Below are 20,855 nucleotides of genomic sequence, written 5' to 3' on the forward strand. Positions count from 1 at the left end.
ATGTTGTGCCTGTCCTGGAAGTCATCACATTAGAAGTCAGTAAACTTAACCAACATCTGAACTCTGCTTCCCAAGGCTCCTGGCTATGACTGCCTTTCCAGTACTCCTCTTATCATCCCAGGGCTCTTGTGGACCCTCACAGTGACCACTGAGGGCTTGCATCAACCTCCAGGAACAGGAGCTCTTGTGCTCACTGCTGTCAACTGTGGACAGCGGTCTGAAGTTACCTGTCTGCCAACATGAGTGTGATCCCATTACAAACATGAAGGCAATGAACAGGAAAGATGGTCCCTTAATCTCTACACAGGTGAGCCCAGGTCAAAGACCTCACTCTAGAGACCAATCTGGGCTTATGTGCTCAAAGCCACTCAAGCAAAGCTGTGTAGAACTTAAACACTCAGACACAGTCGTTTTAGTGTGGACATCTTCCAAAGCAGATGGTGCCACACACTTGGCTCACTCATAAAGACAGCTCAATTAAACATCTGTAGAAGTCTGATTTTAAATCACATAATTTCTGGGTGCCCCCTCCAAGGAAAACAGTGGGCAAATGTACCCCTAATTAGTCAACTTCCTCTACTGGGTTGTTAACTGTAAGTCAATTAAATGTTACGGAATGCTTGCCAAAAATGATGACTTTAGTTTCAGAACTATCAATCTTACTTCTTTTTGACAGTAATTGCATAATTGGGTCAGTCGTATATTAAGAAAATGCTAAGCTCCCAGTAATAAAATTACTCAATGTCATCAAGCAGCTTATTTGAGGCACTCTGCTATAAAATGGAAAAGGTATCTCTTCAGAAGACATCCTGGTAAGGGGATGGGCCCGGCACTGAAAGAAAGAAAGTTAAAGAAAAGAGGAAAGAAGATAGGGAGGGAGGGAGGAAAGAGAGGAAGATGGGAAAGGAGGAGGAATGGAAGGAGTCAAGAAAAGAAGGAAGGCAGAAGTCTCACTCATCTTTGTAGCATCTCATAAGGCATCTGTAGAGAACTGGCATTCAATAACTGTTTGTCTCAACTATTTACATTTAAGAGGTTTACTTCTACACAAACAGATGTACACTGCACAAATGACAGTCAAACATAATCTAGTCCAATAGTGCTTCTTGTTGCTGCAATCTACTTACCTTGACAGAAAAAGATTTACAAAACAATACACTGTTGTAAAACAAAAACAAATCATTTTAATAGACATGGTTTCCACTTCTGTTGATTCACCCTGATTTGAACTATGCCCATGTACCCCTGCAGTTTGGCCTCCTTTCTAGTTATTTATTTTCCAGCATGGAGCAGTCTTCAACAGTAGACAGTTCAGCTGAACTGTTTATTCTTAAGCAATGCAAGTACCAGGTCCTCAAAGAGCTTTATCAACTCCAATATTTTCAAAGACCCCTTCAAGGCAGCTCAGCAGGGTGGCTCTTCCCTAAACTATCCTATTTGGAAGGTGGCAGAGAGGGCGTGCACCTCCTCAAGCTCACACGTTGCTTGTATTCCTATCGCAGTTCAGGAGACGATAAACACTGAATAATAAACAGCTCTCCAGCAAACAGCCCCACAAGACAGCTTATTTTTGGAAAGTCAACCAAATTATGCAAACCTTCCTAATGGAGTAATGTGTTCCAGGGTTCTTTTGATATTTAAGAAGGGAAATCCTAATCCTGGTGCACAGGCTTTCATAACAAGTACTCTTATTGATGGCATGACAGGGTTTTCTTCTCCAGCCACCCTTCCATAGTGAAGTGATTTATTGCACTCGAAGCAGAGTCGAAAGCATGAAGATGTCTACTTTTGTAATCAGAGCTGGTGACAGCCTTCTCATTTCCTGCCAAATGGATCAGACCACACTTTTAACCCTACGGAAAGAAACACGAATAAAACAGGATTCATTTTGAAACACCCTCGTGCTCCCCCTAACTCCAAGCAAACAAAATGACGTTGGAATTGAGTTGTGCAATTTCCATGTGACGGAGAAGAGAGCGCCAGCTGTAGAAGCCATGGAGAAGGCTGGGAGAAACTGCCCCATCCCAGAAAGATACATATCTGGCCTTCTCGTTAGAAAATAAGTAACTAGAAAGGAATGTTGCCACAGATTACAAGAGTTTTGGTTAATAAGCTGGAAACCTCTCATTCCAGGCCAACTTGGATCATTGTAAAGGAACTGCCCATTTCCCTATCAAGGGAGCTTCCCAAGCTTTCTGTGTAAAGCTGAACCTCATGTCAATTGAGAAAGCTTACAAGTAAACACTATTTTCCCACGAGGGTAGTGATTAAATCACTGCTTGGTAAATAAGTCTGTGAAGCAGCTATTCACACTTCGCATCTAATTGCACACCGGTTCCATTTTTATGCCCACTTATCAGGTGTTTCAGAGGAATCCAGCAAACCTGCAAAAGGTACTCTGCAGATGAAAATGAAGGCTTAGATGGCGCCTCTAAGATGGCACTATTGCAAAATAAATCGCAAAATTGAGTTTCTGAGCCAAACAGCATTCTCCCTCTCTCTACAGCAAAGCAAACACACACACAAATCACAACAGTACAAATGAGATTCTAGTTTGATTTCTTTTAAGCTTACCTGGTGGCTGCACATCTTCTTGAACGATCCCAGCCCGATTTATAGCTTGTTCCTTCTCTGAGAAACACAACAAAACAATTATTCTTTAAAATGCAGAAGGGCACAATCTTTGCAGTTACATGGGCCAATGACAAGGGACGGTTAGAACAGTATTTATGAGTGTTTTAAATTCAGCGATGCCATGACTCAAAGCTGTTACTTTGTGGAAGTTAGATCCTATAATGCAAAATGATTTGGCATATATTCAGCAAAAGAAAGAAAACCATACTTTAAAAGAAAAGCTCCCAACTAACATCTTTTTCCGGTGATCTCAGCATTTTGGAAAGGCAACAAAACAACAGAAAAACAATTTTGAAAGGACTGGTGGGGCATGATGTTATGAGTGGAAGGCTGCCGACATGGAGGAGGGACACAATTAGCAAGAAAATGACGTGGCTCATACGTCCCCCACGCACTCCACTGAAGGGCTAGACTCAGAACTAAAGATGCTATGTTTTTGATAGGAAATAGAGCAGAAAATTAATCTTTGGGTGGGTAGCTTTGGTTTGGATAATTGAAGCTTCTCTAATTGACTGCAGGTGCCCTGCCAATTAGTAAGCGCGCTGCAGTGCCAGCGGCTAGGCCAGGCTCTGAGGAGATGTGCAACGGGCTAGGCCAAGGGAAACTGGGCATTTTATGACTGGGCTTCAAGTGCTCCCACACATCCTCCTGGGAGGCTGAGAATAGACCTAGGTCTGTGGCAACAAGGACTTGCTAAGATTTCTTGAGAAGCAGCACTTTTTAGAAGACGTAGAGCCGAAGGCTATCTACTAATAGAGTAATTAAAGGTTGTGATCAGACCTTTGTTTTAATCAGACTGACAGTGCTTCTTCAAGTCTACACTGAGCTCTTGTTTAATATTAGGCCTTTACTTTGGCCTCTGGGTTCTCATAACCCAGGCCTACAGGGACAAGAAGAGGGGTTTTGCTACCTCTAACACTGCTCTAGCAACGTGACAGAGTCAATCCAAAATGACCTACTTGATAGGGCCATCACTGCTAAATTTTGCTTAGCCAATAAAACACAAGGCATGGGGATTATGAGAGTCCTGACAGCCAATCCTCAGAGGGAGACTCATGGAATGAGGCTAATCTTAGACAGGGGCCGGGAGTTTCACTGCGCTTCTCTGATCGCAACAGATGAACTGCAAGCAAGGTCCTCTGGACACAGATACTGAACACCAAGAAACTTCTTCCAAGTCAAGGGCAGAATGGGGAGCTGCTTAAGAGTTACACTTTCTGAAATAGCTTAACACAAAATGGGTTTGCATTTCCTGGGACGCTAGTTCTGGAAAGAGCGAGCCCTACCACGCTGTCAATTCGCAGGTCTCAAAGTGCAGATGTCCCAACACACTCAGGAAATGCCAACTGGTAAAAGCCTGCTCTCAGCCTTGCCAGGAGCCACACGGACAGAATTCTCCAGACCTGGAAGGTCTATTCTCTGATGTGATGAAAACAGGAAGCAATGAGTTTTGAAAATTGTCAGAAAGCATTTCTAGATGTGTGGGTTTAGGAAAATCAGTCACCCTGGCGTACGAACCTGCTCCCTGAGAGGCAGGTATGCGCAGCCAAGGTGCCAGCAGGCTGCCAAGCACGGGCGGAAGCTGACTTTGGGTGCAGGCATAGAATGTCTAATTGTGCTCTAACCTCTTAGGATGCAGCGGAGAACGCAGGGCGGGAAAAGAATCCCTGTCTTCACACTTTCTTGCTAACTGCTAATGAGGTTGGAGAGAGGCAGGGGATTTCTCTCAAATAGACCATAATCTCTTTATAATCCTCATCTTCATGCAGCCACCTTGACAGGACGGCTCGGACAGGCAACTTGAACCGGTTCCTACTGAGTGATAGCCAGGTATTGGCAGCCAGTCTACATCTGCTGGATTTTTTTTTTTTAAGCCATTAATGTTTTACAAATACTCAGGCCAAAGCAGTCTTATGTAAATTCACAATACCACACAATGACTATTTGTGTACGCAGAATATGCTGAAAGGAAAACCGAAAGTGCTCTCTCGGGATTTAGCGAGTGTATCCTGATGGGGCTGACAGGTTTCTACAGTATTCTGCTGTCACCAGAGAAAAAACAAATGTACATAAACCACAGGAAAAGGCAAAGGCAGAGCCAGGGGGTTAACTCCAAGAACTCAGAGCTGATTATGGACTTCAGTCCTGAGCACGTTTCTATCAGGAGTGAAATGATTAAAACCCAACCTTGGCACCCTGGGTTACAGCGCTGCACAATTCTCCACTCCAGGGTCTCAGCAAGCCCAACTCTGCCCCCTGGTGCTAAGGCAGGGGTTGGATTTGTGGCTTTAATTGACAGTCACTACCTCTAGTCAAACGGCCAAGGCATATGATTAAAGCTGGTAACACATGCAGGACTGATGATTGTGTGGAAGTGAAAGAATCGACGTCATAATGCTTAAGTCTTTGCAAATGAAAACATATCCTTACAGCAAATGTCCTTATTAGGAAATACGTCCAGTGAGTGACTTTTTACTGTGATAAAGACAACCACACACAAATGCTGCCCTCTGTCCCTTTCAGCAACCTTTTAACTGTCAGTGGGGGCTGCTCCTGAGAGGAGCAGCAGGTGGAAACCCAAAGCACACAAGCAGATAAGACCTCTGCGGGAATCCACCTCCCCCGTCCTCTCCTGCCAACAAACAGCTGAAATTAAAGCAGCTCACACCTCTGTGGAACTGGGTCAAATGGCAAAATGTGAATAGGTGTGTATTAGATAACAGCATTGCATCAGTGTCAAATTTCCTATACTCTATTATAATTATGCAAGAGAATGCCCTGTTCCTGGAATTCAGGAACGAAAGCTCCCCTGTGTGTAACTCTTTATGTACGTAAGCATCTATACCATTTATGGGTGTGAAGGCAAACATGCATGTTAACTGATAAACATAGGTGAATGATATAAAGGAATTTATGCCGTTCTTGGATCTTTTCTGTTAGTTTGTATTTTTTCTGTATAAGAAATAAGCAACTGCTAAACATATTCCTACCAAAGTCTAACAGTGGGATTGTACCATGACTACTCAGAGTATCTGTCTCTTTTACGACAGCAAATACAAATGTTTAGAAAAAAACTCTTTCTGCTTCCATTTGGCTGGTTTTGGCTGGACCCTTACTTATTTGCCTACAGGGAAATCCTGAAGTAGGTGGCACTGGTGGCAGGTGTGACTCACAGGGCCAGGACAGCAGGTGTAAGCCAGGGCTGAGGGGACAAAAGGCTGCAACAGCACGTGTGAACCAGCTGGCCGAAGGGACCAGATGGCATCGCAGCAGACATGAAGCAGAGGCTGAGGAGAAACCACACCAGACGTGCGAGCAGAGGCTGAAAGGACCCGAACGGCCCTAACGGCGAGCATGAACCGGGTGACCTAGGGGACGACTCGAACAGCAGGTGACCCAGAGGCTGAGCAGAAACCACACCACTAAAACAGTAACCAGAGGCAGAGGGGCCCCAAACAGCCACCCAGCAAACGTGAACCAGAGCCTGAGGACAAGCCTCACACCTTAGCAGCCCACGTGAACCAGCTCGCTGAAGGGGACAAACTGCCTCTCAGATGGCTGGCTCCTCCGGTGCCATAAACATGACTGTTTTCTTAGCAGAGCAGCTGGGGAATGCAGGGAGCCTTGTAGTGCCAATCAGAGACCAGGGCTCGAGCCTGTGCATCTCATTCCATTTCATGGTGAACGGAATGAAAAGCATATCCTAAGGCCCGAGCATGTAATAGGGAAAAGGCACTTACAAGGTAAGAATTACTTCCATGTTGAGTGACTTCGTGTAACCTAGTCCTGTTGCGTGCACAAGGCAATTTTGGCTGGTGGCCCGAGAACATGATCAAGTAGGAGAATGGAGCCTCTTAGCACTCCTGGGTTCCCTTTCACGTTGCTGACTCTTAAAAGGTTCTTCACCATCTTCACAGCACTGGGACAGGGCATTAGAAGCACAGGCCAGGGGGCTGGGGACTGGTGCTCACCCCACAATTAGTGGGCTGGATGACCTTGGACAAGTCATTGCTACAAGGGCAATGAATGAGCTCAAAACGTGTCTGGCAAAACCCTAGAATTTTATGCTCCTGCACATTTAATTAAAAGTAAGTATGAGGGGCTGGGGAGATGGCTCAGTGCAATAAACGCTTCTCTGGCAAGTGCAAGGGCCTAAGTTCAATCCCCGGTCCTGCCAGAAAATAAATAAATGAATAAATAAATAAATAAAATAAAAATTTTAAAAAAATGTTTAAAAAATAAAAGTAAATATGATGGACTGAAGAGATATCTCAGTGGACTAAGTACCTGCTTTGGCAAGTGCAAGGACCAGGGTTCAATCCCTTGTCCTGCATGCTGCCCCAGTCCAGCCCCTGAGATGAGCTGAGCCAGTGAACAAGTCCAGGTGTGGTGGGCCATGACTGTAATCCCAGCACTGGGGAGGCTGAAAATAGAAGGACCACCATGAGTCCGAGCTGCATAGTCAGAACTCGTACCAAATAAAAATAGATAAATAAAAAAGTTAAGTATGAACCAGGTCACAGAAATGAGCTATTATTTTGTCTCATTTCACTAGTTGGGCCTCCATGCCTAAAACACAGGTTATTTGGAAAAAGCTGTGTTCAGCATCTTCGTCTGCTTCTAGGCCTCACACACAAATCAGGCTCCCAGTTAGAGCTGTCTATACTCTTCCTAGCAGTGCCCCCTTCAGACAAGCCACGCTGTGCGGTAGGACAACGATGAAAAGCAGCGCCCGAGGCTCCCTCCAGAAGCCCTGCGAGCCTGTACCCAAGGCCCATGGCCCTGGCTCTCACTGCAGTCTCGCGGCATCACATATGGCCCGGCCTTGCACTCCAGGTGACACTTGGAAAGCCCTGCTGAGTCGCTCAAAGAGCTGCAGATTACACAGATGGTCCAAATGAGGTCCAATAAGGCAGCCCACTGCTCAGCAATCACGAAAGACCTCCTTACCTCTGCTTTACCCAAACAGCCTCTTCTTTTTCTGTTGCCCAGAGGCTTAACTCCAGCAGAAAACCTGGGACCTACCTGTCCCAAACTCGCCCTATGCAGGCACACAACTGAAGGACCCCAAAGGTGCCCAACCTGGCCTGCCTCCTTCCTTGCCAGCATCTGGCTCCAAAGCCTCCACTTCTCGCGCACTGGCCTTTCTGCCCTGCCCTTTCTAGAAAAGGAGGCTCAAAGTTCAAGGACTAGAGGACAGTCAGAGCAGAGAGCAACAAGAGACACTCAGGAAGAGGAGCTTAGGGCAAAAGCAAGAGAGCGAAGCAGGAGAGCAGACGCAGGGGCCAGCCAGGCGGGAGACAGTGTGGCACGGGTCTGATCTGAGCGCTTCTCACTTGCTGTGTGCCAGCACCTCACACACCACAACCTGCCCACTGCAAACCTGCCCTCAGGTGAGTCCACCCTGAGGCAGGAGAAGGGCCCTGTCCTGGACAGAAAGTCCTCCTCGCCCTGTGCCAGAGGCCCTGCCACCTCCCCTCCAGCCTGTCCTCTGAACTCTCCTGGCTCTTGCAGCTATGCTGAAAGCAAGCACGCATTCTCCCTAGGCCCCTGGAGCGCTGCAAATACTGCCTTGCTCTTCTCCTCCAGCAGCTCTGACGTCTTTAAACTGTCAGGTGAACAGGCTGTCCATTTACTCTTCAATCTGCTATAGCTCACTTTTGCCCACTTCCAAACCATGGAAAGTGTTAACAAAATAACTGGCACTTTGTACCTTCCTTCTGCTTGCTCCAGTGGCTACTTCTTTTTTTAAAAATTTATTTATTTATTTATTTATTTATTTATTTATTTATTGGTGGAACCAGGGATTGAACTCAGGCCCTTGTGCTTGCCAGGGAAGCGCTTATTCCACTGAGCCATCTCCCCGGCCCACCAGTGGCTACTTCTTGCTTACCATCCTTACCATCCTTGAGACACTCAGGATGAGCGGCTGAAGGGCAAAAGCAGCCCTTTCATGACATGCTGTCCCCTGGGCTCAGGACCAGGCCTCCTCAGTTCCACAGTCAGACCTTCCCACTGGAGTTCTGGCCCTGTCTACAGTGCGCCTGCGTGTGCCCTCCTGTCCCTTCCCAGCTCCAGGAACTGCCTGGGCGCCTAGACCTACTGCACTGATTGTGTGCATCGCAGCTCCAGCCTGCTCACCCTACTGCCTCCAGGAAGCCCCCACCCAAACCTCCAGCTGTCCAGATGGGAACTGATTCGTCATCTCACCGCAAATCCACACCTCCTATGTTTCCCAATAGTGAGGAGCACCCACCTCCCCAGTTGCGGGAGCCAGGAAGCTGGGTGCCCTTCCCTCCTCGCCCTTCCTTGCCACTTGGGCTCATCAGCCTCAGATCCCTGCAGAGTTCACCTAGCCTCCAAATGCAGTCTCTCCTGCCCAGGCCCATGAGCACTACTCTAGTTCAGGCCCGTTCTCTCTTCCATGAGATCCAAGGAAACAGAGCTGCCCCAATCCTGGCAGGCCTGGGGACGAGACACTTCCAACACACCCTCTCTCCCAGCAAGGCCACCACCCTGCCCTCCCTGTGAGCACTCCTCAGCAATTCTCCACTGGCTGCACCTCGCTCGAGAAGAGCAGTGACTTGCTGGAGTATGTCAGTAATGCAAGCAAGATGATCAAACCAGAAGAATACATGGAGGGACAACAGGCTTGTCAACGGCACAGCCACAGAGGGGACAGGGGAGTACATTTCCTAACAAATCAAAACAGAGTCTCCCAGTTAAAAATTCTCACCAAAGAAATATTAACAGATGTATTTAAGAAAGAAAACTGAAATTAGGGGTGAGAGGCCGGGCACGGTGGCGCATGCCTGTAATCCCAGCACTCAGGAGGCTGAAGCAAGAGGATCATCAAGATTTTGAGCCAGCCTGGGCTACAAAGTGAGCACAAGGCCAGCCTGAAATGCATAGTGGGACCCTGTTTCAAAAAGGCAAAAAAAAAAAAAAAGAAAGAGGTAAGAGGCAAGAAACATGGATATGAGTGTGTGTAAAAGCTGTGTGTGGTGATGCACAGCTGTAATCCCAGAACTCTGGGAGACTGAGGCAAGAGGATCTCAAGTTTGAACCCAGCTCAGGCAACCTGCCAAGATTCTGTCTCAATATAAAAAAATATAAAGAGCCAGGGATACAAGGTCCATGGGCTCAATCCCCAGTATTGCAAAGGAGGGAGGAGGAAGGGACAGTTAGGGAGGGACAGTCAGGCAGGGAGGGCAGTGTGGGAAAGATAAGTAACAGAGACTGCATATGAACGGTGGAGATTCCAACCCATCTGGGGATGCTAAACACAGACAGAACTAAAGAACATGGGCAGTGCACTCGGGTAGGACTGGACTGTGGTGGAGACACCTCTGACCACCTTGCCTGGCCAGGCACACCCTGTACCTAACAGGTTCAGAGTGACTGCTAAACTCCAGATTCTAAACAGATGTTCAAAAGTCAGCTAAACAAGCGCTAGCTGAAATGAACTGAAGCTCTTTCCAGAGCGGGATCCCTGGACCTGCACGCGGACCCCACCTAAGCGCCAGGCCTGCCAGCCCTAAACCAGTGCTGTGCTCAAAACTCTCCTCACCATCCCTGCCCTTATGGCTCGTCTGTTAAATGTTTTTAAAGAATGCCTCCAAGAAGACTACAGTGGGACCTTCCACAACCACCGCATCCTTTAATTTATCTCAAACCTTAAGAGAGAAGTCCAATGATGATGAGGTTGGGCTCTGAGAAGTAACTCACCTGAAAGTCATCCATCTACCAAGATACTGAGAAGACCTCATGTGCCCCATTTCCTTTTCTTAGGCTGGGCAGCAGAGTGTATGGTCTTTAGAGATTAGAGGCTAGCTCAGAGCCCAGGTCATCAATTGTGGGGACTGTTCTCAAGTTACGGAACCGCAGTTTGCCCACACAGGAAATGGGAACAATCATGCTGAAGCTGCAGACCGATTACTGATAATAATTGGCTTAATGTAGTACTTAAAAGTAATTAAAAGAGTGCCAGATACAACTTTCAGTAAAGATTAGCCTGTTTATTTACCTGTCTATCTAAAGAATCAGTTCTAACTCTCAGATATATGCTGGCCAAATCAATCAAAACAGAACTGGGAAAGGGAGCAGGCATACACTGCCTTTCAGTTTCAAATGCAGCTATTGTGGCTAAACTCGTGAAACATGGGGCCAGGGAGGTGGCTCTGTGGAATAAGCGCTTGCCTGGCAAGCGCAAGGGCCTGAGTTCAAGCCCCGGTTCCACCAAACCTTCACCCGAAGGGCCTGACTTACCTGTCTACAGCAGCTCAACCAACCAAAGACTCGGAGTGCCCCTTTGAGACTACTCACAGACCCAGCGCCAGTCATCTGACCAGAGTGGGGCTCTCAGCCGACCAATGGAGCTAGGTAATGCTTTGGCATGGGGGTCCTCTATCGAGAGGACAGCAACGGCGCAGTTGCCTCCTTTTCTTTCCCCTACCTTTGACAAGCAAAAATGTCTCCACATTGCCAAATGTCCTCTGGGGACAAAACCATTTCCAGCTGAGAACCACAGCAAGAGCTTCATAACTGACACATCACTAACAGGCCCAAAGCAGACCCTTTGTTCCCAGTTCAACCCCAGAGGTGAACATAACCATATGGCAACAGATCATAAAAAGAGCAGGACGAAGCACCTCACAGGGCTTCACACCGCCACACCTTTGCCCTCATGCATGGCATGGAAGTGCACACAGGCTGGAAGGAGGGCTGGACAGAGGCCATGCCCACCTAGGCTGATGAAAAGAAACTACAAGGAAATCTAAGTGTGTATTCAGAAACTCCAGCTCCAGAAGCCAAAGGCAGGCTTTGCAATGGGCAGGGCATTTACATGGAGCTCCTGCCTTCAAATCATGAAGCTTCCTGCCTCTGCTGATACCCTCCAGGGACAGGGTTGGCCCTCTTCCATCTTCAAGATGATTCAGGTTTCTTGGAGAACAAAATGAGCCTCTAATGCCTAATATTTTCTCTCTGACAGATGGCTTCAGATGTATCAAAGTGCTAATCCTTGCTGAAGTATAGGTCTCAAGGAAGGAGAGTTTGGCTTTTAGAATGATAGGACTTGAATGATTAAGGAGGAAAATTACTCCCAGGGCATTCACCATTGTCATGTGAGCAACCGGCTCCAAATGAAAGAACCCAGCAGAATCTGATAAACGATTTGAGGAAAAACTGAAAAACCTAGCTTAACAGTTTCAGTTTGAAGTATTTCCACTCAAACACATCTTTGAGAGTGGAAATGAAGCGCAATAAAAACACCCTTCAGCTCACGATGATCAGGGCTTCGTCTGCCTGCTCCTAGATCACTACTATGTCGGAATATTTGCCTTGCCACTTACTGTGTGACCTTGGGCAAAGTCATCTGATCTCAGAACCTCAGTTCTCCATCTAAAATGGGTTGTAATATCTACTTAAAGGGGAGGTTGTGCAAATTAACTGATTGAAGTTATGCCTAAACTGGTGCATAAGAACTCGTTTGAACTGAGTGTGCGCTGGTACTGTGTCCACTCATTGCGTGCAGTCCGCTTTCACATACATGGCCACCTCTGAGACTCGCAAGGGGCGCCAGTTTTATTACAGTGCAGACAGTGGCATTTACCCATGGGATCCTAAGGGCCAGAGCGCGTGAGCCACCGCTTCGACATCACAAGGCTGGACACGGCGGAATTCGGACCTGGCTCTACGCCCTGGCCCTTTTTGCACCGCACCACTGAAACTGACGGGGCGGGGGCTGCAGCCAGCAGTTCCTGGGGTCAGGCCACCGCGCAGGGTTAGAGGTCACTCACGGTATTCCTCCAGCCTCATTAGGGGCCGGAAGTAGATGGGGTAGAAGGCGGCGCCGACCAAGGAGAAGAAACCGCCGAAAAGAAGCGCGGTGCGCAGGTTCCGGGACATGGTGCTGGGCGTGGGTGAGAGCTGGCCTGACCCACGAAGGGCGCCGCAAGCGCGGAGACTTCGCTCCAGCCAGCCCGGCCGTGACCTCGCTCGGAAGTGCAGGAGCTGCAGCTTTTGCTTCCGGGACTTGGGGGCGGGGCTAGAGGCGGAGGTGGGGCAGGAGGCGGGGCTTCGGGTTGGAGCAAACTAGTGGCGGGTGGGGAAATGGGCGTGGTCGCCTTGGGTGGGGCTAGACGTGATGGGCGTGGCTTCTGCCCCGCTCACCACCGACCCCTCCCTTCCTGGCCAAGCGAGTCTTGGAAGGAGGTAGCTCCGGGTCAGGGTGATGGGGGCTGCTTTCGTTCCACTCGGTTCCCGCAGGTTCTTTTTTGCTCCCTTACCTGCCCTGGGCCTAGTTCCTCTCCCCATTGCCCCAGTTGCCATCTCTAGCCCTTTTACCAGCCAAACTTTCTTGTCCTTCCAGTTAATTTGGTATTTAGCGACTTTCCCAGCCCTCGGTGCTCTGTGGCTGTCCTTCAATCCTCTGATCAGTGGACCCAAATTACAGCTCAGGGGACCATGGCGTGGCTGCGTGGCTTCGGATAAGACACTGGCCCTTTCTGAGGGCAGTCTGTGGGAGTGAGAGCCAAAGGGGCAAATCTCCTGGTCCAGAATGGCCTGAATGGTGTTTCTGAAACCCGGGCCACGGAAGATTTTGGACACAGACTCCCATTTTTCTACCGCTTCCTCTTGCCTTGTGCCCTGTGTTAAGATGTCAGGGATGCCAATAAGGACAGAAAGTGGACAGGAATCAGGGAAGGTCAGACAACCCGGGGCAAACCCCACTGATGGGACCCCAGAGCTCTGGCTTACTGCCTGGGTGGGGGCCACTGCGGACAGACATCTGATTGCCACCTGGCACCCTCTGCACCTTTCCTCCTCACAGGTGGCCTATGCCTGAATCTGACCTGCCCAGGGCATTCGGCAGCTGGGATCAAGATTCCTTGAGACACAATACCAGACACCTCCAACTCTTAGAAATAGAAATAATTCAAAAACTGGGGCTGGGGAGCATTGAGGGTACTTATCTTGACCCTAGCAGCATTATTTACTTCAGAAAGGATGTACAGTCTTTCCTAAGTGGTGTGAGCATGGTTTTCCTTTCTTTTTTTTTTCTTTTTTTGTAGTTTTATGGTTGATTCAAGATAACTGTGTACCTCCGTTGCTCTAGAAGCATATAAATCAGTTGTTCGATCTGTCAGCAGATTTATGGACTATCTGCCATGCCCCTACAGTGGACAGAAAATGAATAAGACGTGAACCCTGCTGCCCAGGATCCTGCCGTGGAACACGTATATGAAGAGATAACTGATGACCCCCACAGCCTGTTGCCGATGAGTGATATGGTCCTGTGGGCTGCAGAGGTACAAAGAATGAAGACAGATGACTGTGCCGTGGGCTAGCTGCTCCTCAGGCACCTGCAAGCATAGATGGATAAGGAGAGAAGACACCTCAGCAGAGGGAACTTGTGATACATGCTTTTATCACATGATAAAAAGTCCCCAAGGACAGTGTGCATTTGTCATTTTAGCAGCCTAGCATCCACTCCTCCTCTTTGCTTTTTAAAACTTTTTATGGAACTGTAACTCTCCCCATCTTGGTAAGCTGGGATATACTCTTTCCTGAGGTAAACTGGGGCTCCCTGCCCTTATCCTGCTTCTTTCCAGCTCTGAAAGTTCAGCACATACATAAGCCCAACCCAGCTCCCTTGCACAAGGATAGGTTAGCACAAGGCTTAGGCTGACGTGATTGCATCTTCTTGGTCGTATGATACAGGTTGAGCTGCCCAGAGTGGAGCTCAGCTCTGCTGGAAAGGTACAGTTGGAAATAAGATGCTGGAGGTGTGGGAGAGGAACCACATTGGGACCAAAAATAAGGTCAGGACAGTAGGAGAGACAGAGACAGACAGGTTAATACTGCTTTGGAGCCTGCTATACCTGAAGGAAGGTCTATACCTGCACTACTTAGTATGAGCCGATAAAGTTGCCCTCTCACTGAAGCCAGTGTGTATTAGGTTCTCACTTTTACAACTGGAAGAATCTTAGTTACTTTCTCACTGCTGAGACACAATACCGGACACCCACAAATTAGAGGAGGAAAGGTTTGTGTTGGCTCACAGTTTGAGGAGGTTTAAGGCCATAGTCGGCTAGTTCCATGGCAGAGGAGAGCCAGTTGCTCATGGCCTGACAGGAAGGAAGCTCATCCAAGGCCTAATCACCCAAGGGTTATCACATTCCCACGATCCAGTCAGAGCAGCCCCACCTATGAGTGCTTGAGGCTTGGCAGGGACTCCAGACATAGAGTTCCAGATGGAACACCCATGTATGATTCTCCTTGCTTCACGCCGCACAAGCTGCAAAGCAAGGGTGACTTTTCTAGACATGGTCACTGAAAAGCCAGAGAGCTGAGCTTTGTGGGGGGGCATACCTTGGTGGAGGAGTTGACTCTCAGGATTCCTGGGCTCCATCAGTGAGGTTGGCAGGACAGAGTCAAGGCCCAGCTGTGGGCCTCTGCAAGCCATTTCGGAAGATGCCAGGAGAGTGAGACGCCCAGGTGAAGGGCAAGGCATGCCTGGAGCCCATGTGGCCCGTGAAGCTTCCCCTCTGCAAGCTAATTTGAAAGGGACTCATGGTTTCTCTGTCGCCTTCATGCTGATCTAAAGGCATTAGCTGTCCAACAGAAATGATTAGCCCATCTGTGCCATTTGTCTAGATTATTAGTCTTATCACACCAGAAAATAGTGACTTATCACCTGCCTTCTGCTGAGTCCCACCAAACACAGTTATCTCTTTGATCCCAGGGTGCACCCATTTCTGAGGAAACCGCCCTGGCCTGTTCCCCACCCCCATCCTATCCATTCAATCAGCGCAGACTCCTGTGTGCCTTCTCCACGCAAGGCATTGTGGCTGCCGATCAGGAGCACAAAGAGGAGTCTTTCAACATTCTAGAACTTAGCTATGGTTCACTGAGCCAGGCCCAGGCTGCCAAACGCATCTCGTGCTGGCGGATGCAGCAGTGAAGGAAATGGGAGAATCTACCATCCCGCTAGTGTCTGCAGTCTGCTGGAGGGATGAGATGCAGTATCTGCCTCTAGCCCCTCGTGACAGCTTCTGATGTCCTTTGAAGATGATCTCTCCTCTTGCCATTCCTGGATGGGCTGTGCTTTCGTTTGAATTTTATTTTTCTTCAGAACTGAGGATTGAACCCAGAGCCATTGTACCAAGCAACATCCTCAGAGCTTTGTCTTTCCTTTTAGCTGGGTGTGTGGTTCCTGAGTACAACAGTAGTGCTGTAGGAGAAGTCTGTGGCAGAAGGATTGCAAATTCAAGTTCAGCCAGGGCAACTTAGTAACTTACTGAGATGCTATCTTAAAATTTAACCATTTTTTAAAGGCCTAGAGATGTAGCTCAGTGTAAAGGTCCTGGGTTTATTCTCTACTACAGAAAAAAAAATTATTATTATTATTTTACGTATTTGATATAGGATCTCACTATGCAGCTCAAACTTGTCACGATTCTCCTGTTTCAGCCTCACCAGCACTGGAATTATAAACATGCGCCACCATGCCTGGTCTTGGTGGCCAGCTCGGCATGCCCAGGACAAGGTCAGCACAGCATGTGGTACCAGGGATCAAACCAAGAACTTTGTGCTTCCTATGCAGGTGCTTAGACCACTGAGCTATCTCTGTGGCCCAGAAAAAAATTATTTTGAGAAAAAGTCTCATTAAGTCACTAAATTGCCCAGGCTAGACTTGAACTTGCAGTCCTCCTGCCTCAGCTTCCCAGGTTGCTGGGATTACAAGCATGCACCACCATTCCAGCTCTTAGATGTGCCCAAGAAGCTCCTGTGTTAAAGGCTTGGCCCTTAGCTGATAGTGTTTGGGGCCAGGACCTAGTTGGAGGAAATAGTTCTCTGGTGATGTGCCCATGAAGGGCACATTGCAACTTTCTTTTTCTCAGTTTCCTGGTCACCGTGAGGGAAGCAGTTTCCCCTGCCACAAGTGCCCACCGTGGACTGAAACCCAAGGCCACCTGGCCACATAACCATGGACTGAAACCTCTGAAGCTAGGAGCCAAGTTGTTTGTCTCAAGCAATGTGTCAGAGCAACAGAAAGTTAACTAACTCAGACTACGTGTAGGGCCTCTGTGCACGCCTAAGCAATCCAGCACTAATATCAGTACTTAGAAACACTTGCCCTATGAGGTCACTAGCATTTGCCACTCACCACACCTGTGAATAGCTGTCTCCACACTCAGAAAGGAATGGTGGGCATCCCAACGATGACTTACCATAAGTCACATGGCCAGTAAGCTGCAAACCAAAGAGTCAAACCCATACTGTCCAGTTCCAGAGTCCAGCTCTTAACCTGCAGTCTAAATTGACTGGCAGAGTCAATGAGCTGTGTCACATGGGTGTGGTTATGGTCTAGCCTAATCCAGTTTTCTTTGTTCTAGAAATAAGAACCATGAAGATCAGCATGAATCACACACAGACAGCATGATTGCAGCAGATTCCTCCCACTGCCCATGTTCAGAGATTATTACATATATCCCACTTGCCTTGAATCCTGGCACCTTCCTGGTGGAAACTGATTCCCAAGCGTCCGTGATGGCCTGCAGGTCACCCCATGTGCGCCCCGGGAGCTCTATTTGAACTTCAGTTAGGCAGGATTGGTTTCAGTTCATGCTACCAGGAGCCCTTAAACACACAGAAATCAACACAATTACATCCAACACATGGCAGAGATGAGGGACTTGGGGCTCCCTGGCTGTGCTAGTATTTCAGAAAGCCAGAGGAAGTTTGGGTGTGGGGGAAGGAGTTCCCTCAAAGAGAAGGGGCGCTCAAGGCAAGATGCAAGTCAAATATGTTAGGAACCCTAGGGTGTGTATTTTCATCTCAATCACTGAAAAAAAAAATTGGTTTGGCCTCCTGCTTGGCACCTTCTTCTTCTTCCTTTGGATGTGAAGATTGAATACTTGCAGGGAGCAGACCGCCAATGGTGTCTCGCACAGGGTACAGACAGACATCAAAGTTAATCTGCTCTCTGATCTAAGCAAAATGGTGATGAGGGTTTCCTGGGACAGTAGCTTCACTAATTGTGGCTCTGCAGCCCAGCAGATGTATTTTTAGAATACTGTGGATTCCCAAGAAGTGTCATCACCGGACACTCAAGATTAAGAATAGAGCCATCTCATGTAGAGTCCTCTGGGCCAATATGTTGACAAGAAAGGGAGGAGGCTCCCCTGTTCCTTTGGGAGCTGCGACTCTCCTGCCTATGTGTGTGTGCACCTCCCAATTTAGATCACTTGTCAAGTTTGTCTCCTTCTGGCTGCCCTTTCCATGTAAGAGTCCACCCCAGGTGTCTGCCTTGGCTTTATCTTTCACCATGCTTTGCAACCCCGTTTTAACTCATGTCACTATGACTTCCAAAGGGTGCCAATCTGGATTTCTGCTCTACACATATGCCTGGTGGGTAGCTTCTGGTTTGAGACTGTTTTCTCCTACACCTTCTTCATGGTCATGGGCCGTGGCATAGTTTGCGGCTTCCTCTTAACCACCAGTCTAAGCTGCCTTGCCAAGTGCCTAGTCATGGCCTCCTAACTGGTCTTGCACATGCTTTTGCATCACTAAACCATCTCACAGGGGAGCTACCTTAGTCTGTGTTCTGTTGCCCTAACAAAATGCCAGAGGCTTGACACTTTATAAATAAAACTTAGTTCACAGTTTTGCAATCCACAATTCAGCCACTCCACTGACTGAGTGAGTGAGGGCTTCAGAGGGAAGGAGGCTTGTGAGGGTGGTAAGATAGGAGACCAGGGAGTGGAGATAGGGCAGTCTCACTGATTTATCCTATCCCACTCTCTTGAGGACTAACTAACCACTGTCCCAGGAATTATCTCTTCTTTGAATTCCTAGTTAGACCATCTATAGCTGTTCAGCTAACTACCCAAACTTTATTGCTTGAAAATGAAAATTAAAAGAATCTGTAATAGCCCCCAAGGGTGACACCCCAAAGACCCAATTGTTCCCTCAAGGCTCTTCCCTTTAAAATTTCCACCTCCCTCAGTGGCCACACTGAGCCCAGGCTCCCTGCATGTGGCCCTTTGGGGGCCACACTCGAATCATATCCGTACCACAGCAGTTGCTAAAACTTGCTTCTGAAGTATAAATCTGTCCCATTGCTGCCTTGCTCAGAGGCCCTTGGGGTCTTCCTGGAGCTTGAGTTTCCCCAGTGAGGCCATCCGGCTCTGAACAGCAGGTCCTGAAGGGACATCCTGTGCTTTCTGCGCATACTCTGCTGTGTGGAACCATGGTACCCAAGTCTGGGTTACCAAGTGTTGGGCCTTTGACCGCAGGAGATTGACTCCACATCGACATCTGATCCAGTCCAAAGGGCAAACCCTCTGGCTCTGTGGAGAAGAGGCTGACCTAGTCAGATTCACTTCCTCTGAAGTTTCACCTGGAAAATCAGGGAAAACCTGGAGGTGGCCCAGTGAGCAGACGTTGGAAGAGGCACCGAGAGAGGTCAAAGAAGCAGACAGAAGCCTGAAGCCAGGCTGGGGAGTCAGCAGAAGCTGGGAAAGAAGAGCCCTCCCTGAGCAGAGAGTGTGGGGGTTGTCTGGGAATAGCAGGAAGCAGACAGCAGTGGAGGGGAGCTAAAATGAAGGCCTACAAATCTCCCCTGCTGAGGGAGAAGCAGGGTACCTCAAGCCCTAGGTAGCCGAGGGCTTGGGTGTTCATTCTTTTCTGTCATCGGTGTTGGGTGCCTTCTGTAGGCCAGGAACTCTCCCAAGCACAGACAAGGCGCTGCCACGACGGAAGTGACCTTCCAGGCAGACAAGAAGACTGTGAATAGATGCTTTTCAAAGGGAGTGATGGGAATCCCAAATTCTGGGAAGAAACTAGCACAGGCAAGGGAGGGGAGGGGCCACAGGCAACCAGTTTTTAGGAAACAACAGACCCCCGAGGGAGACACCTATGGATGAAACAAAAAAAGTGGTGCACCTCCTCGGGTCATCCAGGAATCCCAGGGGCTGGAGCAGCAAGAGGGGAGGAGACTCCAGAGGCAGAAGCCAGCCCAAAGCCAGGGCAGGAGCAGCCGGCCCATGGCCTCAGAAGCCACCCCAGAGATTCATGCTCTCCTTTGTCTGGGATGGAAAATCCCGAGCAGCGCTCCTGGTTTCACCCTCTTCCTGCTGGGCCCCATCTCCGCCTCTGTCTGTTCGCTGCCTGCTGCCCACCCCTGCACCTCCAGCTTTTTGACGCAAGGTCTTCATAAATTGCTAAGTTGCCCTGGCTGGGCTCAACTTTGAGGTGCTACTGCCTCAGCCCACCACAGTACCAAGACTACCCATGTGAGCTACCACATCTGGCTTAAATTCAACTCTCCTTTTCTTTTTCTCTTTCTTTTTTTTGTTTTTTTTTTGGTGTCTAATACTTTTACTTCTCAGCAACATAATACCACTTTGGTCAGGTTGAACCACTGCACAGTTTTGCAGTTCTTCGAGAAAGATGATGAAAGCAATTCAAAAGACATGATGAACATGCAATGATAAAAGAAATGGTACAGGGAAGTGCTTATTCCACTGAGCCAAGTCTTATGCTATAATTTACTAAGATTATATCATTTAATGCATACAACTCTGTGAAATAATAATATCTTCATTTTTCATATGTGAAAACTAAAGGTTCAAACGAAGCTTGGTACACTTATCACATGTTCACAATCATCAAATGACAAAGGCAGAATATTAATATTCAGGCTACCAAAGATTGGCTGGCACCAAACTACTTTTTGTAAACATGTATGAAAGCAGATCTTGCCTGGTCCCACTTGATTAAACCATTTTTACTGAAAAAAAAAAAAAAGAAAGAAATGGTACAACTGTGAATCCTTCCCCGTGTCCAACTCTCCTTTTCTAAACTCCTGTTGGGATCATCTACAGAGGCATAGCAGACGACCCCAAACCCACTGCCTAAACGCTGCAGTATACTAGCTCTTGCAGCCCCGGGGGCTGATGGGACATCCTTGTGCAGCTGGGTGTTGGAAATACTCTTGTGACTCTTCCCTCTCAGCTGGGTCCTAAGAGGGTGCCATCAGGGAGGTTCAGCAGCCTCTTGGCTTAGCCTTAGGAGACAGCCCAGGGGACTCAACTGCGTTCTCGGGGTCAAGCAGTCCAAGGGAACAAACCAGTCACAAGGGGATAGGAATGACACTCCAACTCCTGGGACACAGTGGTGAGGAATCTGCAACTCTTAATCTTTTCCATATA

At 48.2% G+C, this 20,855-nt stretch overlaps 1 protein-coding gene across 2 annotated transcripts; it reads right to left on the reverse strand.

Moving 5' to 3' along the window:
• Positions 1-1,555: 1,555 nt before the first annotated feature.
• Positions 1,556-12,637, reverse strand: Smim20 (small integral membrane protein 20). 2 transcript variants are annotated; one of them, XM_023699203.1, is made up of 3 exons: positions 12,435-12,637; positions 2,575-2,631; positions 1,556-1,822 (listed from the first exon to the last, which is right to left on the reverse strand). In XM_023699203.1, the coding sequence occupies exons 1-3, from the start codon at positions 12,541-12,543 to the stop codon at positions 1,689-1,691; spliced, it is 300 nt and encodes a 99-aa protein (XP_023554971.1). In that variant the 5' UTR covers positions 12,544-12,637; the 3' UTR covers positions 1,556-1,688. The 2 variants fall into 2 exon arrangements, with proteins under 2 accessions (XP_023554971.1, XP_004624582.1); XM_004624525.2 differs by having other exon boundaries at positions 1,609-1,853.
• Positions 12,638-20,855: the final 8,218 nt, after the last annotated feature.

The sequence above is a fragment of the Octodon degus genome, unplaced genomic scaffold (genome assembly GCF_000260255.1).
Source record: "Octodon degus isolate 3935 unplaced genomic scaffold, OctDeg1.0 scaffold00006, whole genome shotgun sequence".
Lineage (NCBI taxonomy): Eukaryota > Metazoa > Chordata > Mammalia > Rodentia > Octodontidae > Octodon > Octodon degus.